The 26650-nt window shown below is 42.0% G+C and overlaps 1 protein-coding gene across 1 annotated transcript in view; it reads right to left on the bottom strand.

Annotated features, from left to right (window-relative positions):
• BABAM2 (BRISC and BRCA1 A complex member 2) overlaps nucleotides 1–26650 on the bottom strand; it is a 367400-nt gene that overhangs the window by 28502 nt on the left and 312248 nt on the right. The window contains exon 11 of the mRNA XM_019735370.2: nucleotides 938–1091. Within this exon, the coding sequence (XP_019590929.1) occupies nucleotides 938–1091 (154 nt within the window). The remainder of the gene's footprint in view (nucleotides 1–937; nucleotides 1092–26650) is intronic.

The raw sequence follows: 26650 nt of genomic DNA, 5'->3' as shown, positions 1-26650 counted from the left end.
AGAGTAATAAAGTAAGAACCGCCTGCCACACTAACTATGATTTATTTTTGGAAACTATGGTTTTGATCCACTGTTGCTTCAGTCTAGGAGGCCATGGTTCGTGAACACTGGTGTTCCATGTACTGAAGTCTTACCTATAAAAAACACTCAGCATATCTCTACATTTACCTCTTCCATATGACTGGTGAAAGCTTTCCACAGCGAAGCTCTGTAACTCTAAACTTCAAACTCTAGCTAACTTCAACATCTATCAAATTCCCAACCTACTTCCATTGGGATTTTAATAGTTCTAAGCTATTTATGTAGCCATTCATTTAATCAATCAAGGACGATGCAGGCCCTACTTTAGGCACTGACTGCAGAGATACAATGAGGTATACAATTCATCTGTTCCTTCAAAGAGATTACAATTCCATGTGAAAAACTAGGTACCGGGTCCATGTATTGACTACTGAGCAAAAAATCGATTTGTTTACTGCCAGCGGAAATTTTCCATTAAAAAAAAAAAAAACAATGAAAGTAGCTGTCAACATTTTCATCATCAACACCATTTGTCCAGAACTCTAATTCCTATATAGTACTTCTCTAATCTAAATAGAGGTAGATTTCTTATAAATCCTGTGATCCATTGAAAAAACAAACAACGCAGTCTACCTGATGAGGCTAGATAAGGGTTTGGCAACATTTTTCTGTAAAGGGCCAAATAACAAATCTTTTTGGGTTTGTAGGCCATATGCTGTCTGTTGTAATGATTCTGCCACTATAACATGAAAACAACCACAGAAAATAAGAAATGGGTGTGGCTGTGTTTTAATAAATATTTATTTATAAAAACAGGCACGGGGCAGGATTTAGCTTGTGGGCAATAGTTTGCTAATCCCTGAACTAGATCAACAAAATGTTCTTACCTGTAGAAAATAACAATGGATTCACTTACTTTGCTCTTTTGGCCATTTCATTTCCATCCCATCTGGGGCTGTATGGATAATTTTTTTGGGCCTGGGAATAAAGTTGTCCACTGTTGGTAAAGTGATAGACAGACTGAAATGTGAGAGTCGGCTGGTCTCGAGGAAAAAACAGGGGCAGGTCAACTGCAAACACAGAAGAAAGGAAAAGAAAGTTAGGGTTTAAATGCATCTTAATACAATTTTGGGGGGCTAAATCTGAATGTTGGGTACACGACTCTATTTAAACCACAAATACTGGTTGAGACTTAGTTCAAAGGAGTGGAGAGAGGGACCAAGAAATACAAGGTGCCTTCCCTGCCTTCCCGGAGTTACAATACGGGTGGAGATGCAAATCACACGCAGATGAAAACTTAACCAAGATGAGGCATGAGGTGCAGGTGCTGAAGGAACGCTAGGAGACGGTTACAGATGCTGGCCACCCTCAGCCATCTGAACTTCTCCTGTGGCACTTACCTTGTCCCGTATTCCACAGTGGGGTTAGCGGGATACCTGTTTTAAGGCTCTATCATAGTATGAACTCTTCAAAGGTTGGGAAGTCTTCCTCACCTACAATTTGATTCAGGAAGTGGGATAAAGACTATCCTTCAAGAATGAATTTGGAAACGGGATTATCAAGAGGGCAGGTGATAATCTTTCTATTTTATAGGACATGGCAACTGGACCACCAGAAAAAAATTAAGTTGCCGCTTTACTTCCAATCCAGCAGTGAATTTTGGTGCTGAGCAAATTCAGGTTTTTCTGTAGTTACCACATATACCTCCTAAGTCAGTGGGAGCTCTGTGAGAGAAAGCACCAGGCACAGACTGGAGCTCCACATGTGTCTACTGTGACAGTACAGCCCGATTCTAGTCTTTGCTATGAGCCAATATTAGGTGCTTTAGCTGTTCATTTGGGGGTTCTTTAACTCCATTTTTGAAAAGAAAATCACACTTATTTTAGTTGAGGCAAACCATCATTAAAAACACAGATTGTTTCAGTAGCACATTCCTCAAGGTAGATAATGTATATTTGGGTGAATGTTATCCACTTCTAGGACAAAGAACAGGCATAGTAATTTACCAAAAATAATAACAAGAAAAATGTGTATAGAGTTTTCTAGCTTTACAGAGTACTTCTTTGTAGATAAAGTACACACTTTATCTAAGTTGATACGTGTAACTCCGTGAGGCAGGCATTCTTTTTACCACCTGCATTTAACAGATGAACAAACTTGAGACTCCAAACAAGAGGTTTATTAATGTGCTCATGCCATAGCGAGGCAGGGGCAGGACTCAGACTTATTAGTGCCCTGATTTAAACCCTAAACGCCTCTCCTGGGCCACGTTGCCTGCTGCTCTTAAGGATACGGGTATAACCTGCTCGCCACACTCACTATGTCATGATTTCAATTCACTCAGTTCAAGTGTCTACTGTGAAGGACGGACAAGGTTCATCTTTTTGGTGACATGAGGCAAATACATGAAACAAAATGTGTACTAGATAGTTACGCATACATCTATCACCACGGCAGTTTAGGGGGGCATTGGACTTGGACTAGGTTCTCTTAGCATCCAAGGTGATTTCTTGAAGGAAAAAAGTTAGATTTGTAGTAAACTGAAAAAAAAAAAAAAAATTGTCCCGTTGGTAGTGCCTGTTAAACCTCGGAGTGAGTGTCTCTGACTCAGTGCTGCAGGGGGTTTCTACATGTGAATCATACCACAACCAAAGAAAAGTGGCAAGATTTTGAATGTCCACTCTTTAGTCAGATTTTCCGCCTCAGTGCAGTCTCAATGTCTATTTGTGCCAAAGCAGAGATTTAGTAACATAAAGGAACAATACAAAGTATAAAAAACAGACTAATTCAACTAAATAATAATCTGATTCAGAAGACCCTTTTGAATCCCTCCAAATTACAAAGCATGATCTGTAACATTTTCAGTCATTTGGAATAACTACTGCTTTCTAAAATAAATTTATATCTTTTCTGATTACTAATTTTATTTTTTTCTGACTAATTTTAGGAAAAATGCCTATTTACATGTACTTAAATTATGTTTACATTATGTGTAAATTTCCAAATACAAAACAAGATTCAGATTAACCCTGAAAACAATCACCAACAGCCCTGGTGAAAAGTATGTAACATGAAAGCTTCCCTTCAAAAATGATAGACCTCAATGGCAATAATTTACAAATTTAACACAAACATGGTCACCTATCAGTATCAAAGTAACACAGATAATACCACAGGTTTCATGAGTCTCACGCTACCAGCTTTTTGGGGCTTTGGAATGCATTATATTTTTTGTTCCTGTTATTTTGTTTTGTTGAAAATGAGTTGCTAGTATTTTGATATGCTGAAAAATTATTTTCCCACCTAGTTCTGAATCATCCACTCTGTCCCCATTAAATACCCAAGCATTGTTCAATGCCCAAGTGCATTGTTCTGATTTGAAAAAAAAATGCCAGCCAGCTATACGCTGGATGTACCACGATCCCCCAAAAGTACTGATTACAAGTTTATACTCCACGGAGATTTTTCTAACAAAGGTATAGTTGAAGCCAATATTAAAATTTGAACACAGTGGCTGCATTATTAGGGGAGCAGGAATGGTTACAGAGTACTTCAGAGATAAAATCAGAAATCCATATATGAGAAAAAAATTAGAAAAAATAAATATTTGGCTCAATTTAACTAAGTTGTATCCTGTCTGTATCAATCAACAGTCAATGAAAGAATGGCTTCTTTAAAAATGTTCTATTCATAAGGAGTTAATAATGAAAACACTTAGGACAAATACTTTACATTCTTTTTGTAATAATGACTTGAATGGTACAAATTAGTCAGGACTAAAGAAAAATAAATCCTGTTTTCCTTATCCCCAATGTTTCTGTCACTTAACGTTGGCCTGTAGGCTATAACTCATGGTTTCTGGCATACTAAAATAACGACGTTAGGCCTTCAAACAGCTAACTTGCTCTGAAGGAACTTCCGGGTCCACAGCAGCTTGCGCTCCTAGTTTCAGCTCTGTCAAAATTAAACATTTTAACCATTTGCTTCCTTAGAACCCAAACCACCCACTGGCTCAGGTTTGAATCCTGGAGTAGAATCATTCCATTTGGTCTAGTTACTCACTGTCGGTATTATTTTGACAACTGCTTTCTATTTCCTGTATACAAAGACTGAATTTTGGTCAGCTCTCTATCCACAGAAGGGATGGTCCTCACTTGTTCCGTATAATCTCAATAACCATTTTTGAAGCATTACTTTCTTCAAGAACTTGTTGAGACAAGTCACACCCAAGCACTTCTAAGTCTGCACAGCCTGGGCAGTTCCCAGGACTCCTTCACAGGGCTCTGCCGCCTGGCAGAGGGCGGGCATAATTAAACTCTGCACCACCCTGCCTCGTGCTGGACCGAGGCTGCAGACAGTCCCACTAACTGTGGTCCCCGAGCTCGTGATGCTGTCCAGGCCACCACCTGCCATGCTGCTTGGCGAGGGAGCTGAATGCTGCTTCTCCAAACCAGGCTGGGGTTCCGATGAATGGATGCAATCTTACCTTCTCCAGCAAACAAGCTTAACTGCCCCCAAATGCTTCTCCTTTCACCACGAGAAGACTTCACTAAAGTCATATTGAAGTTCACAAGGTCCTAGAAACTCCTCACTTGTCCAAAACCTCAACGATGGAAAAGTGACCCTCAACAGCCAACAGACATGCGACACTAGGTATCTGATCCACAGGACAGCTGTCAGATACTCACTAGGAAGTTTCAGACATAGTTCTAACAAGGTTGATTCTACGATTTTTCCAGAAATCTAATTACGGCAAGATGAGGACAGGTATATTAATAGCAAGTAGTGATAACTCGCAGTCTGACACAAAGAAGGAGAGAGAATAAAAAATAAGAGCAGACGTAGGAAATAAAAAAGCACCCCTCTGGGGCCATCCAGGGTAGGAAGAGAAGCTCAATCACCCGTCAAGTTATGGCCAACAGTAAGGGATGCGCATCCCCAATCCTGGTAACGGTGGCAGACCCTGGTGACTGCCCACCCAACAGCCATTCTCCATCCTTTTTTATGGGCAGAGCCCCTTCCTACTCCAGAGTCTGAAAGTGCTGGAAATCCACTCTGAGACTTCCGCAGAACCACGGCTGGGAAATGTGATTCAGTCCTGCCGGTGGGACCCAAGGGGAAGTCGGCTAGGGTCTTCTGAGAGATATTTTCCTCTCTGATTAAAGACACGTGTACGAGGGAGCCCCCATTCCATTCTTGCCTTAGATCTTATCATGTGAGATCCTGAGGCTTGGAGCTGTGCACCCATCTTGTGACCACGAGGGGAAAGTCAGCCAGACAGCACTGAGCTGCTGAATTCATCAGCCGGGAACTGCCCAGCTCTGGGGTTCTTGTTATGTGAGATGATTACAAGTCCTCACTATTTAAACCTCTTTTAATCAGGTCTTCTCAGACTTGCAATCAAAGGCAACTGAGGAAATGTTATTTCTTGCAGCTTCTGTTCAAGAAGGCAGGATAATTGTACAATCTATTTCAGAAATATTTCCACCGAGCATGGTTAAAAACATTCAAGGCACATAAATAGGAAAGTTTTAGTTGTCTGGAAAATTCAGTTATGTGGGACAGTTCAATCTTTGGAAATGCCAAACAAATGAGGGGTTAACCATAATTGCTTCCCAGGGAGTCACATCATCAAATATTTTCATCATTATTCACAAGTCAGCCATTATTTCATTTCTCCAATCCTTGAAACTATATATTCCTGTGCTTTCCCCTCCTGTGCTCTTGGGTCAGTAGGGAAGCTACTCATGGATTCACTTTGTGGTGGTCATGGTTATGTTCCCATTTCCAGGCCTCTCTAGTTCCTCGAAACCTCATTAGGAGATAGTTTTAACCCCATGCTGACTTGCTGTAAACTCCCCTCCAACAGTGATTCCATCTGAGGTGGAGTCTTCCTAAGGGCAGTCTGTACACAGCTCATTCCCAGGTCACCCCCACGGTGCACGCACACCAGTTAGGGAAGTCTGTCATCCACTTACTAACCACCCCAACTAACTAACTACACATTAAACCTTTGAGACACATGGGTTCTAACCACTAGAAAGTTAAACACCACATATCCAGAATACTTGCCTACAAGAAATAGAAAAGTAAAGTTTTCCAGTTCAGATGAATCCCTATTCAAGGCACCAAAAGTCTTTTACCGTCACTGCCTTTCATTTAACTGACAGGGGAAACTAGATACTAACCAGATCTTGTTAAACTGGTATCAAATTTTCACTATCTTTTGTGTGATTTGATCAGGCAAACGGGTTATCTTTGGGGTTTTAGTAACATCAAACTAAAGCCTGAAATGTCTTGAATTTTGCTGTCAATTCTTTAAATCCTAACATAGGAGGAGACAGCATGGTATGGAGGGAAAAGGCACAGCCTCTGGAGTCCGATAAAAATGGGTTCAAATCCTAGCCCCCCATCTAGTAGTGGTGAGACCATAGGCAATACACTTCATCTCCTTGAATCTTGATTTTCTCACCTGCAAAATGAGGATAAGAATTCTTCCCTTGTAGTGTTGTTGATAGGACCGAACAAAAACTGAACAGATACTAAATAAAGATGCATTCCCTTCCTCTACTCCCCCTTCTCCTTAGTTTTTATTTTTCAAACGTGGCTTTATACACTGTTCCATATATGTGAAATTTCTGAAAACTAGAGCATAAACCTTCATGTTGCTTAAATTTTAACTATTTTGATGGAAATCTTTCTAAACTTTGTATACACCTTCACATTCCAGTAAATATACTGAAAATAATTTAGTCTTTTCTTGATGATGGAGAACACATGGAAAAATCATTACAAGTTACAGCCTCAAGTGGTAAGGAAGACTTGGCTTGCTCGGTTACAAATGTCTCCTAAGAGCCACACTCCCAAACCGTCTACTGTTAAGGGCTGATGTACCTTTAGTGTGGTATGTTGAGGTCCCCGGGGCTATTGGGTGTGACATGTTGTTGGCCCCCTGCCGACAAACATTCTCTGCTTTGTTTTCTTTTTCTACCCAGCTCCTTTTTCCTTTGCCACTTCTCACCAAAGCCACCTCTGTCTCTCTTTCTTGCCTCTTCTCTTCTCTTTTGTCTACTTCACCCCACGTATGTCTCAGCTTCTGAAAAGTCAGGTACGGCTGACTATCCACCCCTAGACCAGAACCTGGCATGTGAACTGATGTAGTGTGATCCCTGGGTTGTTTTCCTCAGGCACCCTTCAGTGACTGTCTCCGCCTCCTTTTGTTGTTGTTTCTTTCCAGATTAACTCGTACAGCTGTCCCTGGCAGTTGAAGTTACAGGAAATCTGGCCTCTGCTTATATTTTGTTTAGCAATTGCTTTTGAGGTACTTTATGGATACAAATTAATCATCGCAACACCCAGTGAGCCATTCACGTAAAATTGCAAGAAGACCCTCACAGTGAAAGGGATGCTATTGAGTGACCCAGTGAAGAGCCAGGTTCTCTCTCTCTCCCCACATAAACGAACCCAGACTGAACGAGCTAGGCTTCTCCTCCCCGGAGATCAGAGCTTCTCGCCTGGAAGTGAACATCAGCATCAACACCGAATTAACACTGCGAGCACTGGGGACCCCGCCTCAGACCTCTGCTTTCTGACCAGCACCTTAGGGGACTCTGATACACCTGCCCAGGTAGGAACCACTGCAAAGACTGTGAGCGCCTAAGGCTCGGGGCCATGTACTGTAATAGCTATCTTAGTATGCCTCGTCCTCAGCACAGTACATGGCACAGGAGAGATACTCAATAAATGCTCGTTGAACTAAAGAAAAGGAGCATTTAGGGGAAATGTGAACTAGAACCTCAGCGAGATTCCACCTCATACCCATGAGATTGACAAAATATTTAAAACCCAGTAATACTCAAGTGTTGTCAAGGCTGTAGAACAGGAAATTCTCATTCACTGGTGAGAACGCAAATCTCTACAACCTTTTGTACACTGAAAAGAAAGACCGCATATTTCATAACTCAGCAATCTCACTCCTAAAATACTGCTACCTGTGCAGAAGATCGGTAGAAGCAGGTGTGCTAGTAGCATTGCTTGTGGTAACAAAATAGGAAACATCTTCAATGTCTGTCGACAGGAGACTGGATAAATGCATAGTAGGATATTCTTCAATGCAACACCTTCGAGCAGTTCAAATAAATGAGCTAACTCTACATGTTCCAACACAGATGAATCTCAAGAACATAATGTTCAGTGGAAAAGGCAAGTTACAGATGACAGTGCTCAACATATACTTACAAAGTGCAAAAACATGCATACATTAGTGCAGACTGTTTATAAATGTCTATGAAAGTCAAAGTATTAACAGGTGCACGGGAATGAGAAACACCAAGATAAGAACAGTAGTTACCCTTGGGGGATGGGAGTGCATCAGGGAGAGACATTCATGGGGCTTCAACCAAATTGATAATGCGCGGTACCTTAAAAAAATATGTTAAGATTTGACTAAGGTGGATACATGGGTATTTCTTTTTGGATTCTTTATATACTTATATAAGCTTTAAATATTTATAATTAAAAAAAACAAGGACACTGATATTCACAGTAGCTGAAAACAAGCCACATGACCCATTTATATAAAGTTCAAAATCAGAAAAAAAATAACGATACATTATCTATGGATATATAGTAGGTGTAAAGCTATTAAGAAAAAAGTGAAAGGATTAAGAGGTACAAACTGACAGTTATAAAAAGTCATTGGGATATAAAGTACAACATAGGGAATAATATAGTTAGTAATATTGTAATAATTATGTACGGTGTCATACAGGTACTAGACTTATTGGGGTGATCACTTCATAAGTTATATAAATATCTAATCACTATGTTGCACACCTGAAACTAATATAATGTTGTATGTCAACTGTAATTGAAAAATAAAAAATAAAAAAAGGAAAATCAAGAGTATGGCTAACAAAGTCAAGGGTAGTGGTTATTTCTGGGAGGGACACACATGGGGCTTCTACGATACTGGCACTATGCCCCATTAGGAAGTCGGTGGAGTTTTATTAGTCTTTAAAGTCCACAGGTATGTTTTATATAATCTTTGTCTGTCTCTGTCTGTCTCTCTGTCTGTCTGTCTATCTATCTATCTAATCTATCCATCCACCCAGATATATGAGTGTGTATATATTACTTTTAAAAAATGGGAGCATTTATAAAACTAAGAGGATCAGGAAAGCTGAATGGTCTTCAGGAAAAAAAATACCAAAGATGCAAAGAAAAATGAAAAACAGAGAAGAAAAAGATATGTAGAAACTGGACTATAGCTTATAGAGGTACCTAAGAAGAGATACATTCTCTCATGAGAATACTGTCAGTTTGGCAAAATCTGCTAGTCAGATGGGTCCCTCCTGTCTGTCACTTTTTTCTCCCAAGTTTACTAACTAGAAGAGAGAGTGCTGAGAAGAGTGAGCGTGTCCACACCCTTGAGTTCATGGGCTGGAAAAGGAGACCTGGAAAAGGTAAATGAGTGATTACAGTTCAGCACGTGAAGGCGATGGATGAAGCATGAACCTGATGTCCATGCAAAAGTGGGGAATCCTGCCTCAGGAGAAAGCTTTGCAGAGGCGATGGACTTGGCTCCGGAAGGTTAAAAGTTGAATCAGAGTGGGAGTTTGGGGAATATTCAGTAACGAGGGAAGAAATCAATAAAGCTTCAATACTGTGTAGACATAGCAATTTTCCACTTTTTATTTGTCTCTTTTGGTATCATATAAAATTCAGAAAAACTACAACCCGCCCTATTTTACTAATCTCATTTTCTTTCCCATCGTTCCCCTCACCTTTGCACACATGGAGAGCAAGGAATGATGCAAAGATGAAGGAAGCCAATTGGCCTTGGGAAGCTCATGGTCACTGCTCTGCCTACCCGGAGGGCCCTCCTTTCTTTTCTGGGTTCATCTTGGTTTCCTCTCATCAGCACTCAGTTTGTTGGAAATGCCTCTGTCCTAGAGCTCTGCATGTTTCCAGCCTGTATCCCAAACAAGGCTCCCTTCGGGCTGGTCCTCAGCAGGATAAAAGCAGATACTAATGGCTGAGGCCAAGGGGTCCTCAGTATGGGAAATTTTCCTCGCCCTAGTGCTTCTCAAACTGCTTCCCGTGGTTCATTCATTCCCTCATCCACGTTCAGTGAGCATATTCCACATTCAGGCGCCATGCTAGCCCTGAGACTCCCACTTTCTGGAAACGGATGGTGCGCTGCACTTCCTGCCCTACGGTGCCACCTTGCTTGTTTCTGTGTCCTCTGGGGATGCTTCCCATTTGGATCCTGACATCTCCTCAGTCCCGGCTCCTTGGCCAGTCCCTGCAACCTGCTCTTGTTTCTGTGACACAGTCCAAGTCCCCCCTCCTTCCAGGAAGCCTCTCTCACCTGCTCTGTCACTCCGTGATTTCTCCATCGTCCATGTCCACATTTCCAGTCTTAGCTGGACTGTTAGCAATTAATGGCATCTGCCGTTGTTTTATATTCTCCACATGTGTAACACTGGGTTACATATCCAGGGGTCTATAACCTGTTTCCCCGAAACTAAGACCTAGCCGGACAATCAGCTCTCATGCGTCTTTTGGTGCAAAAATTAATGTAAGACTGGGTATTATATTATATTATATTATATTATATTATATTATACCTGGTCTTATATTATAGTAAAATAAGACCGGGTCTTATATTAATTTTTACGCCAAAAGATGCATTAGGGCTTATGTTCAGGGGTTGTCATACTGAAAAATCATGCTAGGACTTATTTTCCAGTTAGGTCTTATTTTCGGGGAAACACTGTATCTAATGATTGACTGGCATAGGTCATAAAAGTGAGGAAATGTTGACTGCATTAGACATGTAAAAAAGGAAACATGTTTTTAGGAGATGCAGAAAAAAATCTCGCAAAAGAGAACACCATAAATAGCATTTAATATTGTTTTAACGTCTATCTTTAAAAGAATTTTGTCACAATAAATAAACTCCTGGCCTGGGGGGATTAAAAAAGAAATCTGGCTGAATTAAGGAAGAATTTGATTAAAAGAATCCTTAAATAAATTAAAATATATTCAAATGCAAAATCCTTGGCACTTAAAAACTGGGCAAAGTCTTTAAAGAGTCATAAGCTTTTAATTTAAAAATTCATGGACAACGTACCAAATGTAGATGATTAGAAGAAAAGGACAAATTTAAAATCGTTAAAGTAGAGGGACTGACACTGGTCACTTTAAATTCCAGCCTTGAAAAATTAGAACATCCTGTCAGCTACAAATTTGCAAATATACTGACTCCTCCAAAGTAAAAGATGACTAATGTAGATTTATGAATAAAAAAATAATTCTGTAACTAATCTAGTTTTTGTTGTTGTTGTTTTAAAGGACCTAGTTATGAGCTTTACATTCTAGACAAAACAGCAACAAACATCCAATACGACCAATATTCGTGGAGCATTACTTGAGCCGGCTCTAGGGAGGCCAAGCTGACCAAAGCCAGGTCCTCCCCCCGACAGAACCAGCACGCACTTGACCTTCACTGTTCTTGGGAAGGGAGATGATGCTGAGGGTTGTCACAGATGTAGTAACCACCACGGGGGATGGGGTGGAAAGAATTTGTCTCAGGGCTTCTAGAAGGCTTATTAGGTGAGCAGGGCCTTGAAAGACAACAGGATTTTGACAAGCAGTTGCGTCGGGAGGATTATGGCTGGGAAGGGAGGAAGGTGGGTGAGTGAATTCCAGACAGAGGTAATATTATAGTATCGAGCAGGGTGATCAGGGTCGCGGGAATAGAGGCCAAGAGGACAGAACACAGGTGCCGAGAGGCTCTGGATAAAGATGCAAACTGTGCGGAGAGGTGAACACAAAGCAAAGGAGTATGGGCAGTTTTCTATGAGCAGTGTTGCCCTTGAACATTTTTAGGGGAAACATCCCACACCATTCACTCCAGCGGGTCAGACATTTTCCGATAATTTAAACACCCCCAGCATAGTATAAATCCTCCAGAATGGAGACTGTTTGGGCAAGTGTGACACTCATATCAAACATAAATTATTATGTATTATTAGAAGAGAGCAGCCATTCACTTCTCAGCATGGGAACTGATTCTTCTTTAAAAAACATCCCTTAAGACTTAACGTGTGCATCCCTTATAGCCAAGAAAGGCTACGTGGAAAGCGGTACGATGGGCTGGTAGCAGTTTATAGGAATCCTCCACTTTCTCTCAAACAACTCTGACTGCCTAGCTAGACAATCCATACAGTAGGGCCTGAGAGTTGGGATTGCGCGCTAAGCTTGGAAACCATGCCCCCCAAGAGTGATTACGTGTTTCCCCATAAGACAGGGTTGGAAGGTCTGGTCGCCAATGTCATTTCCCTACGCAGAAACCTTCATTATCTTATTTTTATTTGCGTGCATCCTTTCCAAGCATTCTTGATTCCATATTTATACTGTGTTGGGGCATTAAAATGATAGGAAACTGACCCACTAGATTAGATGGTAAGGGACATTTTCCCTAGAAATGTTTAAAGATAAGCCACGCCACTCTTTGGTTTGCTTCAGGTTCACTTCTGTCAGGTGAGATGGACAGGAAATAGCTAATTCAGGTGAACGTTTAAAGTGAAGAAGGAGGTGGCTACCTCGGTTCCAGCTGGCAGCTGTATAACTTGAGCAGATTAACTGACTTCTCTGAACCTCTTTTGTCCATAAACTGGAAACACTCTAACCTCCGGGTTGAACATAAAGCATGAGTACAGGGTCTGGCACATAGAAAGTGCTTGATAAATAACGGAAAGCAAAAGCAGGATGGTATAGTGGAAAGAATACGATCTTTGGAATTTGACAGATCTGAGCTTGATTCCTACTCTGCCAGTTACTACCTGGGTGACCTCAGGCAATTTACTAAACTCTCTGAGTCTAGGTTTTTCTCATCTTTAAAATGGGATAACATCTGCCTTGCAAGGGTTTTGAGTGGTTTTCATGACAACATGAATATATGTAGACTACATGGTACATAGCAGATATCCATAAGGCTATCTATTATTATTATTATTCAGTTTTCTCTTAGAAGCAATTAAACAAACCAACCCGAGGCTATATCATTTCTTTTTCTAACCTGACTTCCAGTTGAGAAAATACAGCCCACAGGTTAAAAGTAGCCATGCTCTTTCATTAAAGCTTCCAACTTAGTTTTGCCCATCTTTTTATTTGAGGCAAATTCGGGAGTGCTTAGGAACTCTTCACTTTTAATTCTACAATCTTCTTCCTTCAAATAAAAAATAAAAAATCACAGCTCTGGAGAATCTAAGGTCTCTAAATGAGACTTTGCAGCCAAAGTTGACCACAGACTAGAAGACATTTGAACAGAAACCTGATGAAAACTTGATTAGACAATTTTCTTTTGTGCTTGGATAATGTAATGCTCTCTGCATTTTCATAGGTATTTCCTTTAAGGTAGAGGCTTAAAAAAAAAAAAAAAAGGTAGAGGCTTTTTTTGGGGGGTGGGGCTAAACTACTTATTTGTGAGTGATTTTGTTCTTTGAAAAAAGACCAGAAATATAATTCATCTTTGTATATTTAAAGATTACCTATTTGTGGCTTATACAGGGTTTTGGTTTTGGGGAGCTCCTTCGTCAGTATTTCTTCTATAATGGGGGATATAGCAGGGAATGGAAATTAACTCATGTTCTTCTTTGATAGCAATTCCCTTTAGAAATTTTATTTGAGATGAAGGTATGAATGCTGTCTAAAATGATGTTTTTGTAACTGCCATATTCTCATACCTAACTACTTCAAATTAAAGAGAATACACTGCGTAAACATAAGGCGATCATGTTGAGGCAAGCCCCTGCCTTAAATGAGTTGCTTGACTTGTACGTCTTAGACCAATGGAGTAAGATCATTTTCAAGCAAAGGTATTGGATCTGTATTATCCTAAGAAAAGCACATTCACACCCAATAACTGAGGATGTATTCTTGGAAGCTCCAAAATTTTTGTTTTGTTTTGTTTTTGATAGAAATCTTTCTAAAGCAGACTTCACATTTACTTCTAAATGACTCAAAGTCAAAATTATGCATATTAACTCTTCGAGTGGGCCATGCAGTCCTGCCATCAGCGAGGCAGGTCAGCCCCTTACTGTCCAGCATCTGCAGTCTCTTCACCGCCAGCTGCCAGCCCAGGTGATGAGCTTAGGACACCTGTATTCCACTGTCCTCTTTGGGCAGCGCAGCTGCTCGGGCACTAGTGCGCCAGGCTTATTAGAAGGTAAGAGAGTCAGGCCTGCAGGCCTCTGTGTGAGTAAAACACAGACTCTGTGACCCTTTAATCAACTCCCTTCCTTTTGGCTGTTTTGACAGGTATGCTGCAGAGCTGAGCTGTGCACAGATGAGACATTTCCTTTAAAAACCTCCATGTCTTGTCACAACAGAGGTCACTGAGGAGCCTGTGGCACAAACTGGTGAACTGCTTGGGCAGCTGCTCAGAGAGCCCCAGGGTCTGGACCCCATGTCCAGTGAGCTACACTGTACCAGGCCCCTTAGTACCCACTCAGTCTCCATGCAGAAGCAAAGTAACTGCAGCTACCATAGCTACTTTTACAATATGACTCTGGGTCCTACAATAACCCAAATTTGAAAAATCTCTAATTACAGACAACAGTGAAGCATGGTGGTTTTTTGTTTTGTTTTTCATTCTAATAAATAATGTTTTTAAATACCAAGAAAAAGGAAGGAAATCAACATTTATCGAATACCTACAATGTGCAGGGTGCTTCCTGCCACATGATTCTGTCTTGCCCCTTTTTATTAGGGAACAAGCCTTCCATGGGATAAGCCTGAGAGCTTACGTGCAGCCATGAAAAAGAGAGGGGGCAGGATTAGCCCTGGCCCACCTGGGGCCAGAGCCCATGTTCTTTCTACCACAAATGCGACAAATTAGATTTACTGCTTGTTTCTGACATTCTGGAAGGAGTTTCTACCCAGGGGCATTTTAGCTCGTCTGCCATCTCAGCCAGGGGTTGCTACTGGCAAGCGAGTTCCTTGGCCGTTGATCAAAAGTACACAAAAGTCTGAGACTTACATGCGCAGTCGTCACCAAACGGGAGGCAGAATATGATGTGTTTGTCTTTCAGACCGTGTGAGTTACACTCAAGGGTACCATGATCCCAGACTTGCAGGAATTTTTATTTTTGATGTTTCAATTTCCTTGTTTCCTTGATTTGGAAAGTATTTTATGGTCACATCTATGGGGTCTCAATGGCATTCGACACTGTTGCTCCTCTCTGCTGCTCTCCCACGGTTTCCATACACTGTATCGACCTGCTGCTTCCTTTCCTTTTGAAATGTCTCCTGTCTTCTTTTCGCCATCTGCTGCACAGCCCCTCTCCCAAAGCTCAGTTGAGGGACTTATTAACCCTGAAGGGCTGGTCCACAGCTTTCCTCCTTTAGCAAGTCCCATCTATCAATACCCTCTGATGACTTCAAAATCGCCATATCCTCCCTGACTACTCACCTGGCTTCAGTCTGGCTTCCAGAGGCCTGGTGAATGTCATCCGTTTTATGGCTTAAGTCTGGCTTCACATATATTGGCTCATCTGTAATTTTCAAGGGGGGTATATTACCCCATTTACAGATAAGAACACTGAAACTCAGGAACAAAGAGTAGCTTGTTTAGAATTACAGTTACATATACCGTTTCCCTGAAAATAAGACCCAGCCAGACAATCAGTTCTAATGCGTCTTTTGGAGCAAAAATTAATATAAGATCTGGTCTTATGTTAGATAAGACCCAGCCTTATATTATAGTAAAATAAGACCGGGTCTTATGTTAATTTTTGCTCCAAAAGATGCATTAGAGCTGATTGTCCGGTTGGGTCTTATTTTCAGGGAAACACGATATGACAGAGCTGGACCTTGAATTCAAGTCTTCAGATTTTGAACTTTGTGGTTCTGATGCCATCAGCATGTTCTGCTATGGTCTGGGAACAAATCATACCGCACGTCTGAAATAAAAGCCATAGCTTGCTCCCCATGCAGCCACACACAGAGTGGGGCCGGTATTCTGCCAAGCTCAAAAACTTGTCACCTTGGACTCTTCGTTCTGCTGTTTCCAGCTCTGCAAAAGCTCAATGTTGACAGCACGTCCTGGAGAGGACTGTTCACAAGGCATGGTTCTACTGGGAGGGAACTGGAGGGGCTGGGGGCTGCACTTACTTCTTCTCGGATAAACACAAGTGGGAATGTGTATTTTTAAACACAACAACCTACTTTACACAGCTGACTACACTTCCGGTTAAACCAAACAACAACTGCAGCAGGCCTCCCATTTGAGGACAGCGCCAAGTACGGATCAATCCACACCTGAAGTAATTCAGTCATCTTGCTCTGCCCCTGGGAATTGTTTTTCTGTCCTGCACGATGACACCAGCCTAATTACTTACCTTCATTCTACTCCTTGTTCTAGCCCATAGGGACCAACCCAGGTCCCCAGGATAAAAATGTAATTCTTAGATGGTGGTGCAGGCAGCTCAGAGGAGGCCCGCCGGACTTTTTCGTCTAAAGAAGGTGCGGTACAGCCCATCACGCTCTGGTTAAAAGACTGAGCTTTGAATGCAGAAGTCGAAGTTCATATACAAAGAGCGTTTAAGGACAGATGAAAAGAATCAGATTAGGAATAAAAAAAAAAAAAAAAAGAAGGAAGTTCCAAAGGGCTTTAAAGTACCTTCCACCTGGTCACACCTCAGCAGAGCCTCATGTGGACTCAACACTTAACCCCCTCATTCAACCTGCCTGCTGCTCTTACAATGCAACAGCTATTCTCACTGCCCCACCTTCTACATGACCTGCCAATACTCTCTGATGAAAATCTCTTTGTTTCTGTCAGCTAAATAGTTCACTATAGGTATATTATTAATTGGTTCCATGGAAAAACAGGTTTGATTCTTTAAATGTTCAACTTGCTAAGTCATCACTCAGCCTTAGCTCCAGAAAAACTAAAGTGAAGTGTGCAAAGGAGTGTGTGAGCGGGCACCAATATGGCTCTGAAGCAGAAGTGTGGGAACTCAACTAGAGAAACACTTTACCAAGCAGTGCCACATTTTACACACACACACACACACACACACACACACACACACACCTCTATCTAAATATACAAGTTTATGTGTATATGTATTTGGTGTAAGGAGCAGGGCAGTTTAAAACTTGTACAAAAAGAGAAGAGAGAGCTGATTGGAAACTCACAGAAGGCGACCATGAACATTCCTGACCATGGGACTCTTTTTAAAAAAATTTTTACAAGAGTTTATTTGAACCAAAGAGACAACACACCTGGAAGCAAGATCTAAATGTTCCCCCGACCACGGGACTCTTGGTCAGTGAGAGTAGGGGCACCTGTTAGCGTAGGACAGCGTATCTTACAGGGTTTTACCTGTTTAGAATCGGCCATGATTTGGCATGAGAGTGGGGACAAATACGTTACTATAAGCCAAAGGAGAAAAGCATATGTGAGTTTGTACATTCATCTATCAAGGCCTTGCGCTGCTCTATGTGCACTGACTCCCTGTGCTAAGGTGAGGGATTATGAGATGAAGCGAAAATGAGCTCTGCCCTAAAGGGCTGATCACTGGGGAAGGTCAGCAAACAAAACAATACAGTGTGAGAAGTCCTCGTGGAGGAGGGTGCATTACATGGACTGGGGTTCAGAGGAAGACAGCCTGACGAGCTACCATGCAGCATTTCTAGAATCTGTCCTTGCCTCTCCCTCCGTACTCCCACTGTTTCAGCACCCTACATTATCTTGCCTAGACCAGTTACCCCCAAATGGTTTTCCAACCCCTGGGCTTTTTTCCCACTTAAATTCCTCCACTCTGCCATCAGACTTATAACATTACTGAGATAACGTCACATCCCTGTTTAAAATCCTTCCAAGGCTTTCCAGAAGTAATAGGATATACTTTAAACTCCTTATATAACTGGGCACATTTCTTTCCCATCTCATCTCCTATTGCCCCCTTAACTCATGTACTCTAAAAATGCCATTTTATGAAACATTCCCAATCTTCGAACGTACTACATCAGTCCATGAGCACACTGTTCTGTCTGGGACATCCCTTCCTGGTTATCTACACAGTAATTTCTATTTGCACTTAAACACCCAGCTCTAGGCCATCTCTGTAAAACCCCACAGAAGGGGCTTAACACACCTTTATTACAGCATTTTCCACACAGTAGTTGTATTCATGTGTTTGCTTATCTGCCTCCTCCACCTGACCGCAAACTCCTTCGAGCACCTACCCATCCATTTCTGTGGCCACAGGCCTCACACAGGGCTCAGTCCACAGCAGACACTCAAATGCCAGCTGAGCTGACTTGAGTGTACACAGGCTTTTCTCTCTGACCACAGGACCACGTGTTTACCTTCTGCATGCCCTGACCTTCTTAGTAATAATGCTGCAGGAACAGCAGATGAGGAACGAAACACTGACGGAGGTAAATGCCCGTTAACAGAAGTGGTTAAAGTGACTGTCAATGAGCAGGCGTGGGGCAGAGTACTTTCGCTTTCCGTCTTTCTTTCTAGAATATTTGTTTTTGTAACCATGTTCGTGTTTCTTTGATAAAATAATAAATATAAAATTATTTGTTAGTTATAAATAATCTGTTTATATGTCCACAAAGTGCAAAGGACCATTTTCTGTATATTTGAAAGGACAGGTCATGTTCTGAGGGCTTAACTCTGAACAGGCTGCGTAATTGGCGTGGCCATGACGATGGGTGATCCTACTGTGTGGCTGCACCCCGGGGGTCACTGGACGCCCAGAGCCACGTGCCCGAGGACAAGCCAGCAGCCTGCAGAGAGACAACACGTCTGCCCGACAAGTTTGCTTAGGTCTAGACACTGTTCTTACCAATGTGTGTAGATTACAAACATTTTTTAAACATAAAGTATCTTAGAAACATATTTTATTTCTTCTAATCCATGACATGGGCAGAGTGTGGAGGGGAGTAGCCTTTGAAAGCTCTTTCTGCCAGCTTATGAAAACTAGAATTTTAATATGTTAGGCTGAAGGCTGGAGTCTCTCTCTCTCTCTCTCTCTCTCTCTCTCTCTCTCTGTCACATGCACGCACGCACACACGCATGCATTTCATTAAAGGAAGAGGGCCTGAGCGTTGGATATCTTAGTGCAGAAACTGTGAGGCTGAGATTTCTACTGAGGACAGCTAGGCACTAAGGTCAGAGACCCAAACCTGAGGAAGGTGGAGCTATAATAGACAGCAGCAGAATGAACGGGCATAGTAGCCAGCATGGATCACAAACAGATTCCTTCAAAGGCCAGAGGTGAAGCTCAATCTATCCTTGCTAAAAACATCTGATGGCTGCATGGTACAAAGGCGTATTTTGCTTTGGTACGTAATTTCCTCAGTACGTAACTACAAAAGTGCATCAGAATTGAATTCTAGTGCTATTTCTAAATGGGAGCTGAGTCACAGGTACCTCGATGCTGTGTCTGCAATCTAAAGTGGGTGACTCACATCTGTAAAATTCTGAGAGAAAGTACCAACCGACCCGTTGCTTAGTCATCTTTTGCATGGATGCTGGGTTCATGAGCTCTGTAAACTATAATGAGCGATCTAGCTTTTTACCATCTCTTTATTCTTTTCTAAACAGTACAAATTACATCTCTAAAAATAACTTCATCTATGCAAGTGAGTCACTTCGACCTGACAAGCTCCCACAAGTTACCCAGCTAAATTGTAATATTTACTTGTGAAGGTACAAATCTTACTGGCATATTAGCCCCATTTCTTTTTCCTTTGAGATCAAAATTTGGTACGCTTGGGGAAAGGAGAGGGGTTTCATCAAATATTTTAATGAAAATATTGTTTACTCCTAACCTTTGACGTGGGGCAGGAGTTTAGCGTGGGGACGGGGGAAAAAGTTCTCTGAAAGCTATGTCTAAAAGCTTATTAAGACTAGAATTTTAATATTTCAGGTTAAAGATTAAGCAAGGACTGTACTTTTCTTTGGTGAGGGCTACTTACTGGCTGTTGAAAGAGAAATATCAGTAATCTTATTTACTTTAAAACCCTGAACTGTGAAGTTATGACACTTTTGACAAAGACCCAGCCAGGCTAATAAATGCGTATGTATTAAACATTAATCTTTACTCTCCCAGTAGTTGATTCCCTCACCACGCCCTGGATTCTCTAGCCCCACAACTAGGCTTTGGCACTCCACCTGTTTGCTAGGTAGCTTGTCCAACCCTGAGGCTGGCCTGCTGATCTTGACCCTGCCTTTCTGGGCCTGGCGTTGCCAACTCTCAGCAGCCTCACCCCAGGCCCGTCCCAGTTAGGCAATGGGTACAATGAATTCAACCGGAGGCAGGGAGGTCATCTGCAAGGAGCTTACACCTCCATAAATTTATACCTCCGTAAATTAGGCAGCAATGTTGAAATATCAAAGCACTGTTAATCTACACTCTGGCTAAAGCCCGAGAAGATTAAAAGGGTTTCTCATCAATGTTTGGTCAGGAATGGAATTACCAATTCTTTGGGGCCTAGAAAGTTTCCACTGCTGTTCAGGCTTCTCCTTTAAGAGATCAGACCACTTGGCCTCAATTGCATGGCCACGTGAACCATCTCTCCCAGGGCATGGGGATGCTTTAGATTAGACAGATGAAATCACTGGTCCATTTGAAAATTTCCCAGGAAACGGCCTGCAAAGCCCACTGCCTGGCTCCAACCAGAGCAGAGGCTGCGTCCTCTGCATCCCTCCTGACTCCTGTCCACTTGACTTGTTCCAAGGAAGCGTGCTGTCCTTCGCCCTGGTGGGTGGCCGCCCCCGGCCACGGAGCCTGCTGCAGCCTGGGTCTGGTGGCGTCTGCCGGGTCTTCACTAACTGAGCCATAGTCCTGAGTCCCAGTTGTGGCCCATGTAATTCCTACGTCCCGCCCCACCTGTGGGCTCCGCCACCCTCTGGCTCCTCCGGGACACAGTGTCCCTGTGTCTCCCTTTCATTCCTACAAATCTGATGTTACTGAACCTCTCTATACCCCTCTTTTCTCATCTGCAACATGGAGAGAATAGCGACCTTCCCCTCAGGATTGTGACGGTGAAAAGACACATGCAATTGAAAGTGCTTTACAGACTTTCTTCAGTCCCACAGAACTCTGGAAGTCCCTGTCCCACTGTGGGCCTTCTTGGTTTCAGACTTTTCTGCTAGACAATGAGTAACTTGAAGGCAGGCACCGGTCATATGGTCTTGTACTTCTGACATGCAAGAGGCCCAGTACTATTTGTTTCCTCTCTGTGGTGTCCACTGAGTGAACCAAACTGAATAAACCTCGGTACAATTTTCAGCTTTGCGCTACACCCCTACAACCCTCTGGAACAAAGGTCACCGTCCATCAAACCACAACTTCATTTGACTGCTCTGACACACACTGAGTCTGCCTCCTGAGGTGAGCCACGCTGGCCTTCCCCTTAGCTTTGACTGTGCCTAAGCAATAGGTTGCCCCTTTGTAAGTATTACATGGGGTTCATCCTCCATTCCATTTCTCTCTCCAGAGCTACAAGTTTTAAAAGATTTTGCCGTAATGACCGTTTTCCAAGGAGGTAGCCACATTACTAAACCACTTAGCAAAATGTCCTCCAGGTTCATTCAAGCTGACACTATTCTAAACCAAGCAAAAACTTGGCATTTCATTTAGTTTGTACAACTTTCTCATGGGTGTTTGATTTTTATTAGGTTTTTTGAATTACTGCTCTGAAACAGTTCAATCATGGACCTCCACTGCTGCTGCTGTGAACAGTAAACTGGTCTAAATACTGGAAAGAATCTCTGGTCCACTGCTTAGCATACTGTACCTCACCTTCACAGTAGAATCTTAAAACCTCTTGGATGTTTTTCCAGAGGAATTCTCCCAATTCTCTACCAGCTAACATAACTCTCCCTTCTTAGAATGCATTTGTATCCTTCGTGTCTGTCCTCTTTCTCTCCCCATACATGCCAACCGAAAGTTAATACCCTTAACAGGAGGAACCACCTCTAAAATCTACCATGTGCTTAGAACTAGATGAGTGATTAGCATACATGTTATAAGCTAAGGGTAATTACCAAGCTCGGGCACACATTTATGAAACCTGAAAACCCACTTTAAACCTGCCATTTTCAAATGGATAGGCAGTATTCCCATATTACATCATATAGTTAACCTGCATGGGTGGCTCTTTTCCTTTTTACTAATAACGGCTTCATAAGGGATAGATTTGGGGTGATAAGTGCTTTCTGTATTTATCTAAAATCCATTCCAATACCACGGATTGTCTCAGTTTCTATGTATCAATGGAATACTTGCTGTAAAGGACACATTTACCATACTGCCAGAGGTGATCTACAGATTCAGTGCAATTCCTAGCAAAATTCCAAGGGCCTTCCATACAGACATTAAAAAAAAAATCCAAAAATTCATACGGAACCACAAAAGATGCTGAATAGCCAAAGCAACCCTGAGCATGAAGAACAAAGCTGGAGGTATCACATTTCCTGATTTCAAATACGTCACAAAGCTACAGGAATCTAATCAGTGCAGTGCTGGCACAAGAACAGACATATAGATGATGAAACAGAAAACAGAGCCCAGAAATAAATCTATACATTTATGGCCAACTGATCTTTGACAAGGTTACCGAGGACATGCGATGGGATGAGGACTGTTTCTCCAACAAATGCTGCTACGAAAACTGGGTATCCAAGTACAAAAGAATAAAACTGGACCCCTACTTGACACCATATTCAAAATTCAACTCAAAATGGGTTAAAGTCTTGAATGTAAGTCCTGAAACTATTAAGCTACTAGAAGAAAACAGGAAAAAAGCTTCTTGACAATGGTCTAGGCAATAACTTTTTTGGATATGACACCAAAAACACAGGTAACAAAGGCAAAAATAGGCAAGCGTGACTGTATCAAACTAAAAAGCGACTACATAGCAAAGGAAGCAATCAACAGAGTGAAAAGACAACTTAGGAAATGGGAGAAAATATTTGCAAATCATGTTATCTGATAAGGGGTTACATATCCAAAATATGTAAGGGACTCACATAACTCAGTAGTCCAAAACCAAATAATCCAATTAAAAACCAGCCAAGGACCTAAATAAACATTTCTCCAAAGAAGATATACAAATGGCCAACAGGTACGTGAAAAGAAGTTCAACATCATTAATCACAAGGGAAATGCAAATCGAATCTACAGTGAGATATGACCTCATACCAGTTAGGATGACTGTCATCAAAAGACAACATATAACAAGTGCTGGCAAGGATGTGGAGAAAAGGGAACCCTTGGGCACTCACTGTTAGTGGGAATGGAAACTGGCACAGCTACTATGGAAAACAGTATGAAGTTTTCTCAAAAATATTAAAAACATATCTAGCAATCCCACTGCTAGATATATATCAGAAGGAAATGAAATCAGCATCTTGAAGAGATAGCTGCACTTCCATACTCATTGTAGCACTATTCACAATAGCCAAGATATGGAAACAATCTAAATGTCTATCAATGGATGGATGAATCAAGGAAATGTGACACACACACACACACGAATATTATTCAGCCATTAAATAGAAGGAAATCCTGCCATTTCCTACAAAATGAATGAAAATGGAGGACATTTTGCTAAATGAAATAAGCAAGACATAGAAAGACAAACACTGCGTGATCTCACTAATATGTGGAACCTAAAACAGTCAAATTCATAGAGGCAGAGAGGAGAACGGTGGTTACCAGGGGCTGGGGGAAACAGGAAGACATTAAGTCAAAGGGCACAAAGTTTCAGTTATGCCAGATTAGTAAATTCTGGAAATCTAACGTGCAGCATGGCACCTACAGTCAACAATACTGCACTGTACACCTGAATTTGTTAAGAGGGTAGATCCTAAGTGTTCTCAACACACATACCACACACACATGCACACACACACACATGGGTGCGCACACACGCACACAATGGTAACTATGTGAGGCGACGGAAATGTTCATTAGCTCGACTGTCATCATTTCAGTGCATACGTATTATCAAAACATCATGTTGTAGCCCTAAAATATATAGACTTTTTGTCAATTATAGCTCAATAAAGCTGGAAAAACAGGCGCATGGATATTTAACAGACTTGTTTCCCTCACAATGTGCTGACAGATTGATCTCTCAAAATTTTTTTCTTTGAAAAAGGAAACCAGGAACTATCTGAAGACTGTGACTGAGTCACGTCACTGCAGTTGGAAGCCCATCTCCATGAGGGCCCGTGTCATGAGCAGAAGAGGTCAAGTTGGTTCACTGCCTGGGCGGGCAAGACCTTGAAGGAATAACTTCCCTGATGCTGCCGGAAGTGGGCCCGGTGGCAGGTGGTGGCTCTGATCCAGCTCGAGGCCCAACCAAATCAAACACACCCAACCCCCTTGCATTTACAAAAACCTCCTCTATTTGGATGCTGGGTGAAGACTCGAAGAGCCTGGATCTGTGTTCTTCTGAAGAATTCCACACATTGGAAGCAGCTGCGCCTTTTTTCTCAAATCCTGGCAGACAAGTTAAAAATGCCAGAGATCTGGCTGTGTGTTCATGGACCGTCATCTTCTAAGCCGAGAAAACCAAGTAAGATGCTGTCCATCCTTTTTTGTGTCCAAAGTTCTGGAACATAATCTGTGTATGTCAATTTGGTGTTCATGCAACCCCTGCATAACTGACTCCTGAATCCCAAGGAAACAGGGCAAGACCATATCACTATAAGAATCAAGAAGTAACAGCATTACCTCGTTGTGTAAGATAAAACAAGGCAGGGCAGGAAGGGCTCAGAATTTGAATTTGCACGTTTGGGACCTGATTAAAATTGTGTCTTTACCACCTGTGGGTTCTCAGACAAGTTACTAAACCTCTCTGCTTCTATCTTTCCATTTGTAGAACAGCAATTGTGATTTTTTATTTTGCAGGATTATTGTAAGGATTACATGAGACAACGCACAGAGAGTATCTAGCACAGTTACTGTTTCATAGTAAGTGTTCCAAAAGTGACAATTATTAGTGTGATTTGGCTTGAGGGCCTGAGGGCCGAGACACCTTCTCTTTCATGGGAACAGCAGGAGATATCAACAGATTGAAGCAACAGTCATGTCACCTGGGTTGACTCTTGGTTCAGGAGTGAGAAGACGAAGGGGGCACCCGGCTGAGGTATAATCAAATACATGACCAATAGCAGCAGCGGCCAAAGCCCTCTCCACAGCATGGAAGCCACTAAATGGGGCTGCAGGTGCCAGACCAGCACTCAAGAGAGCTTGTCTGTAGATGTGGTCCTTTCTTTAGGGACAATTTTAATATTATTTTCTGGAATAGTAGGATATACTGATGATTTTCTAATTTTAAGTTCCATGAGTGAAGTACCATATCTTATTCGCGTGTCTGACATAGTGCCCGGAGCAGAACAGGGGTTCAATACATAATTTTTAATTGAATGATAATAGTGGACCTAACCCTCTTTACAGGGCAGAGTAACAGAAAATAGCACACGTGCCATAAATGACGCCCAGACGACATTCCTTCCACTATTTTCGTAATACGCATAGTGAGCCAAGTACTGCTAAGTACTATTAATCAAGTACTGTTGGAGGCTCTGATGTGATCGTCACGATAAGACAACAAGAACAAAATCCAAAATATCTCAAGATTATTCTTAGCGAATAGCCTGGGTTTGTTTCTAATCTTTTCACAGCCCATGTTCACATCTATGGCCTCCCTTTTATGGGCTCTGGAGCTATAAATCTTAAAGAAGACAGATAAGGTAGAAATCCTGTTAAACAAAATGCCCACCAAAATGACAAACATTCGAACAGGAGTGGCTGCCTTTATCTCCTCACCATCCAGTTTGACGGAGTCTGTTTCCTTTTTACAAAGGTTTGCTGAGGAGTGAACACTCTACCCAGGAGACCCAAGTCACTCCCCAGCCAGGTATTTCCCAAAGGAACAGGACTGCCTGTTCCAGAGCTCAGCTGCTAAGCTAGCTCACTGGGTGTATAAAATGCCTCGATTTTTATCAATGGTTGGCCAGATCAGGTTTTGTGATAACCTCAGTCCATTTTCCTGGAAATGCAGGGATGTATCCATATGCTGACTCATTCCGTGTGCAGACAGCACAGAATACCCTCCAGAGGGTGGAGGCTGCAAAGGCTGAGACTCCGAATGAAGAAAAGGGGGAAGGCAGAGGGAAGGAGAAAACGACAGCCCGCAGGACGGTTCTGGATTGATTATTTACAGACAGTTTGCCAGCAGCCAGATAAGGGATGGATCCTGGCTGGCAACTGTTACCGTGGGGCTTCCTTTAGGTCTTTCCCTTTACGATAAAGAAGATCTGTCTTGTTTATGAAGTAATCTGGATGCCCTGGAAGTTGGGCATGTACCTGTGGTGATTAACTGCATAGCAATTGCTCCCGCTTGATACCGGCCTCCTCGGCTTTTGTTTGCTGCAGTGTTGGATGAGGGTGCATCTTTCTAGGTATGAGATACTTTTACAGGGACAGTATTTAGTAAATTTAGATACATAAAACTTGCTTCTCATTGGGAAAAATCACAATGTAACTTTGCAGGATTTCTCTGTTGGGAGTAATCTCCC

This window comes from Rhinolophus sinicus, linkage group LG05 (assembly GCF_036562045.2).
Source record: "Rhinolophus sinicus isolate RSC01 linkage group LG05, ASM3656204v1, whole genome shotgun sequence".
In the NCBI taxonomy this organism is placed as follows: domain Eukaryota; kingdom Metazoa; phylum Chordata; class Mammalia; order Chiroptera; family Rhinolophidae; genus Rhinolophus; species Rhinolophus sinicus.
This window is presented reverse-complemented; position numbering and strand designations above follow the sequence as displayed.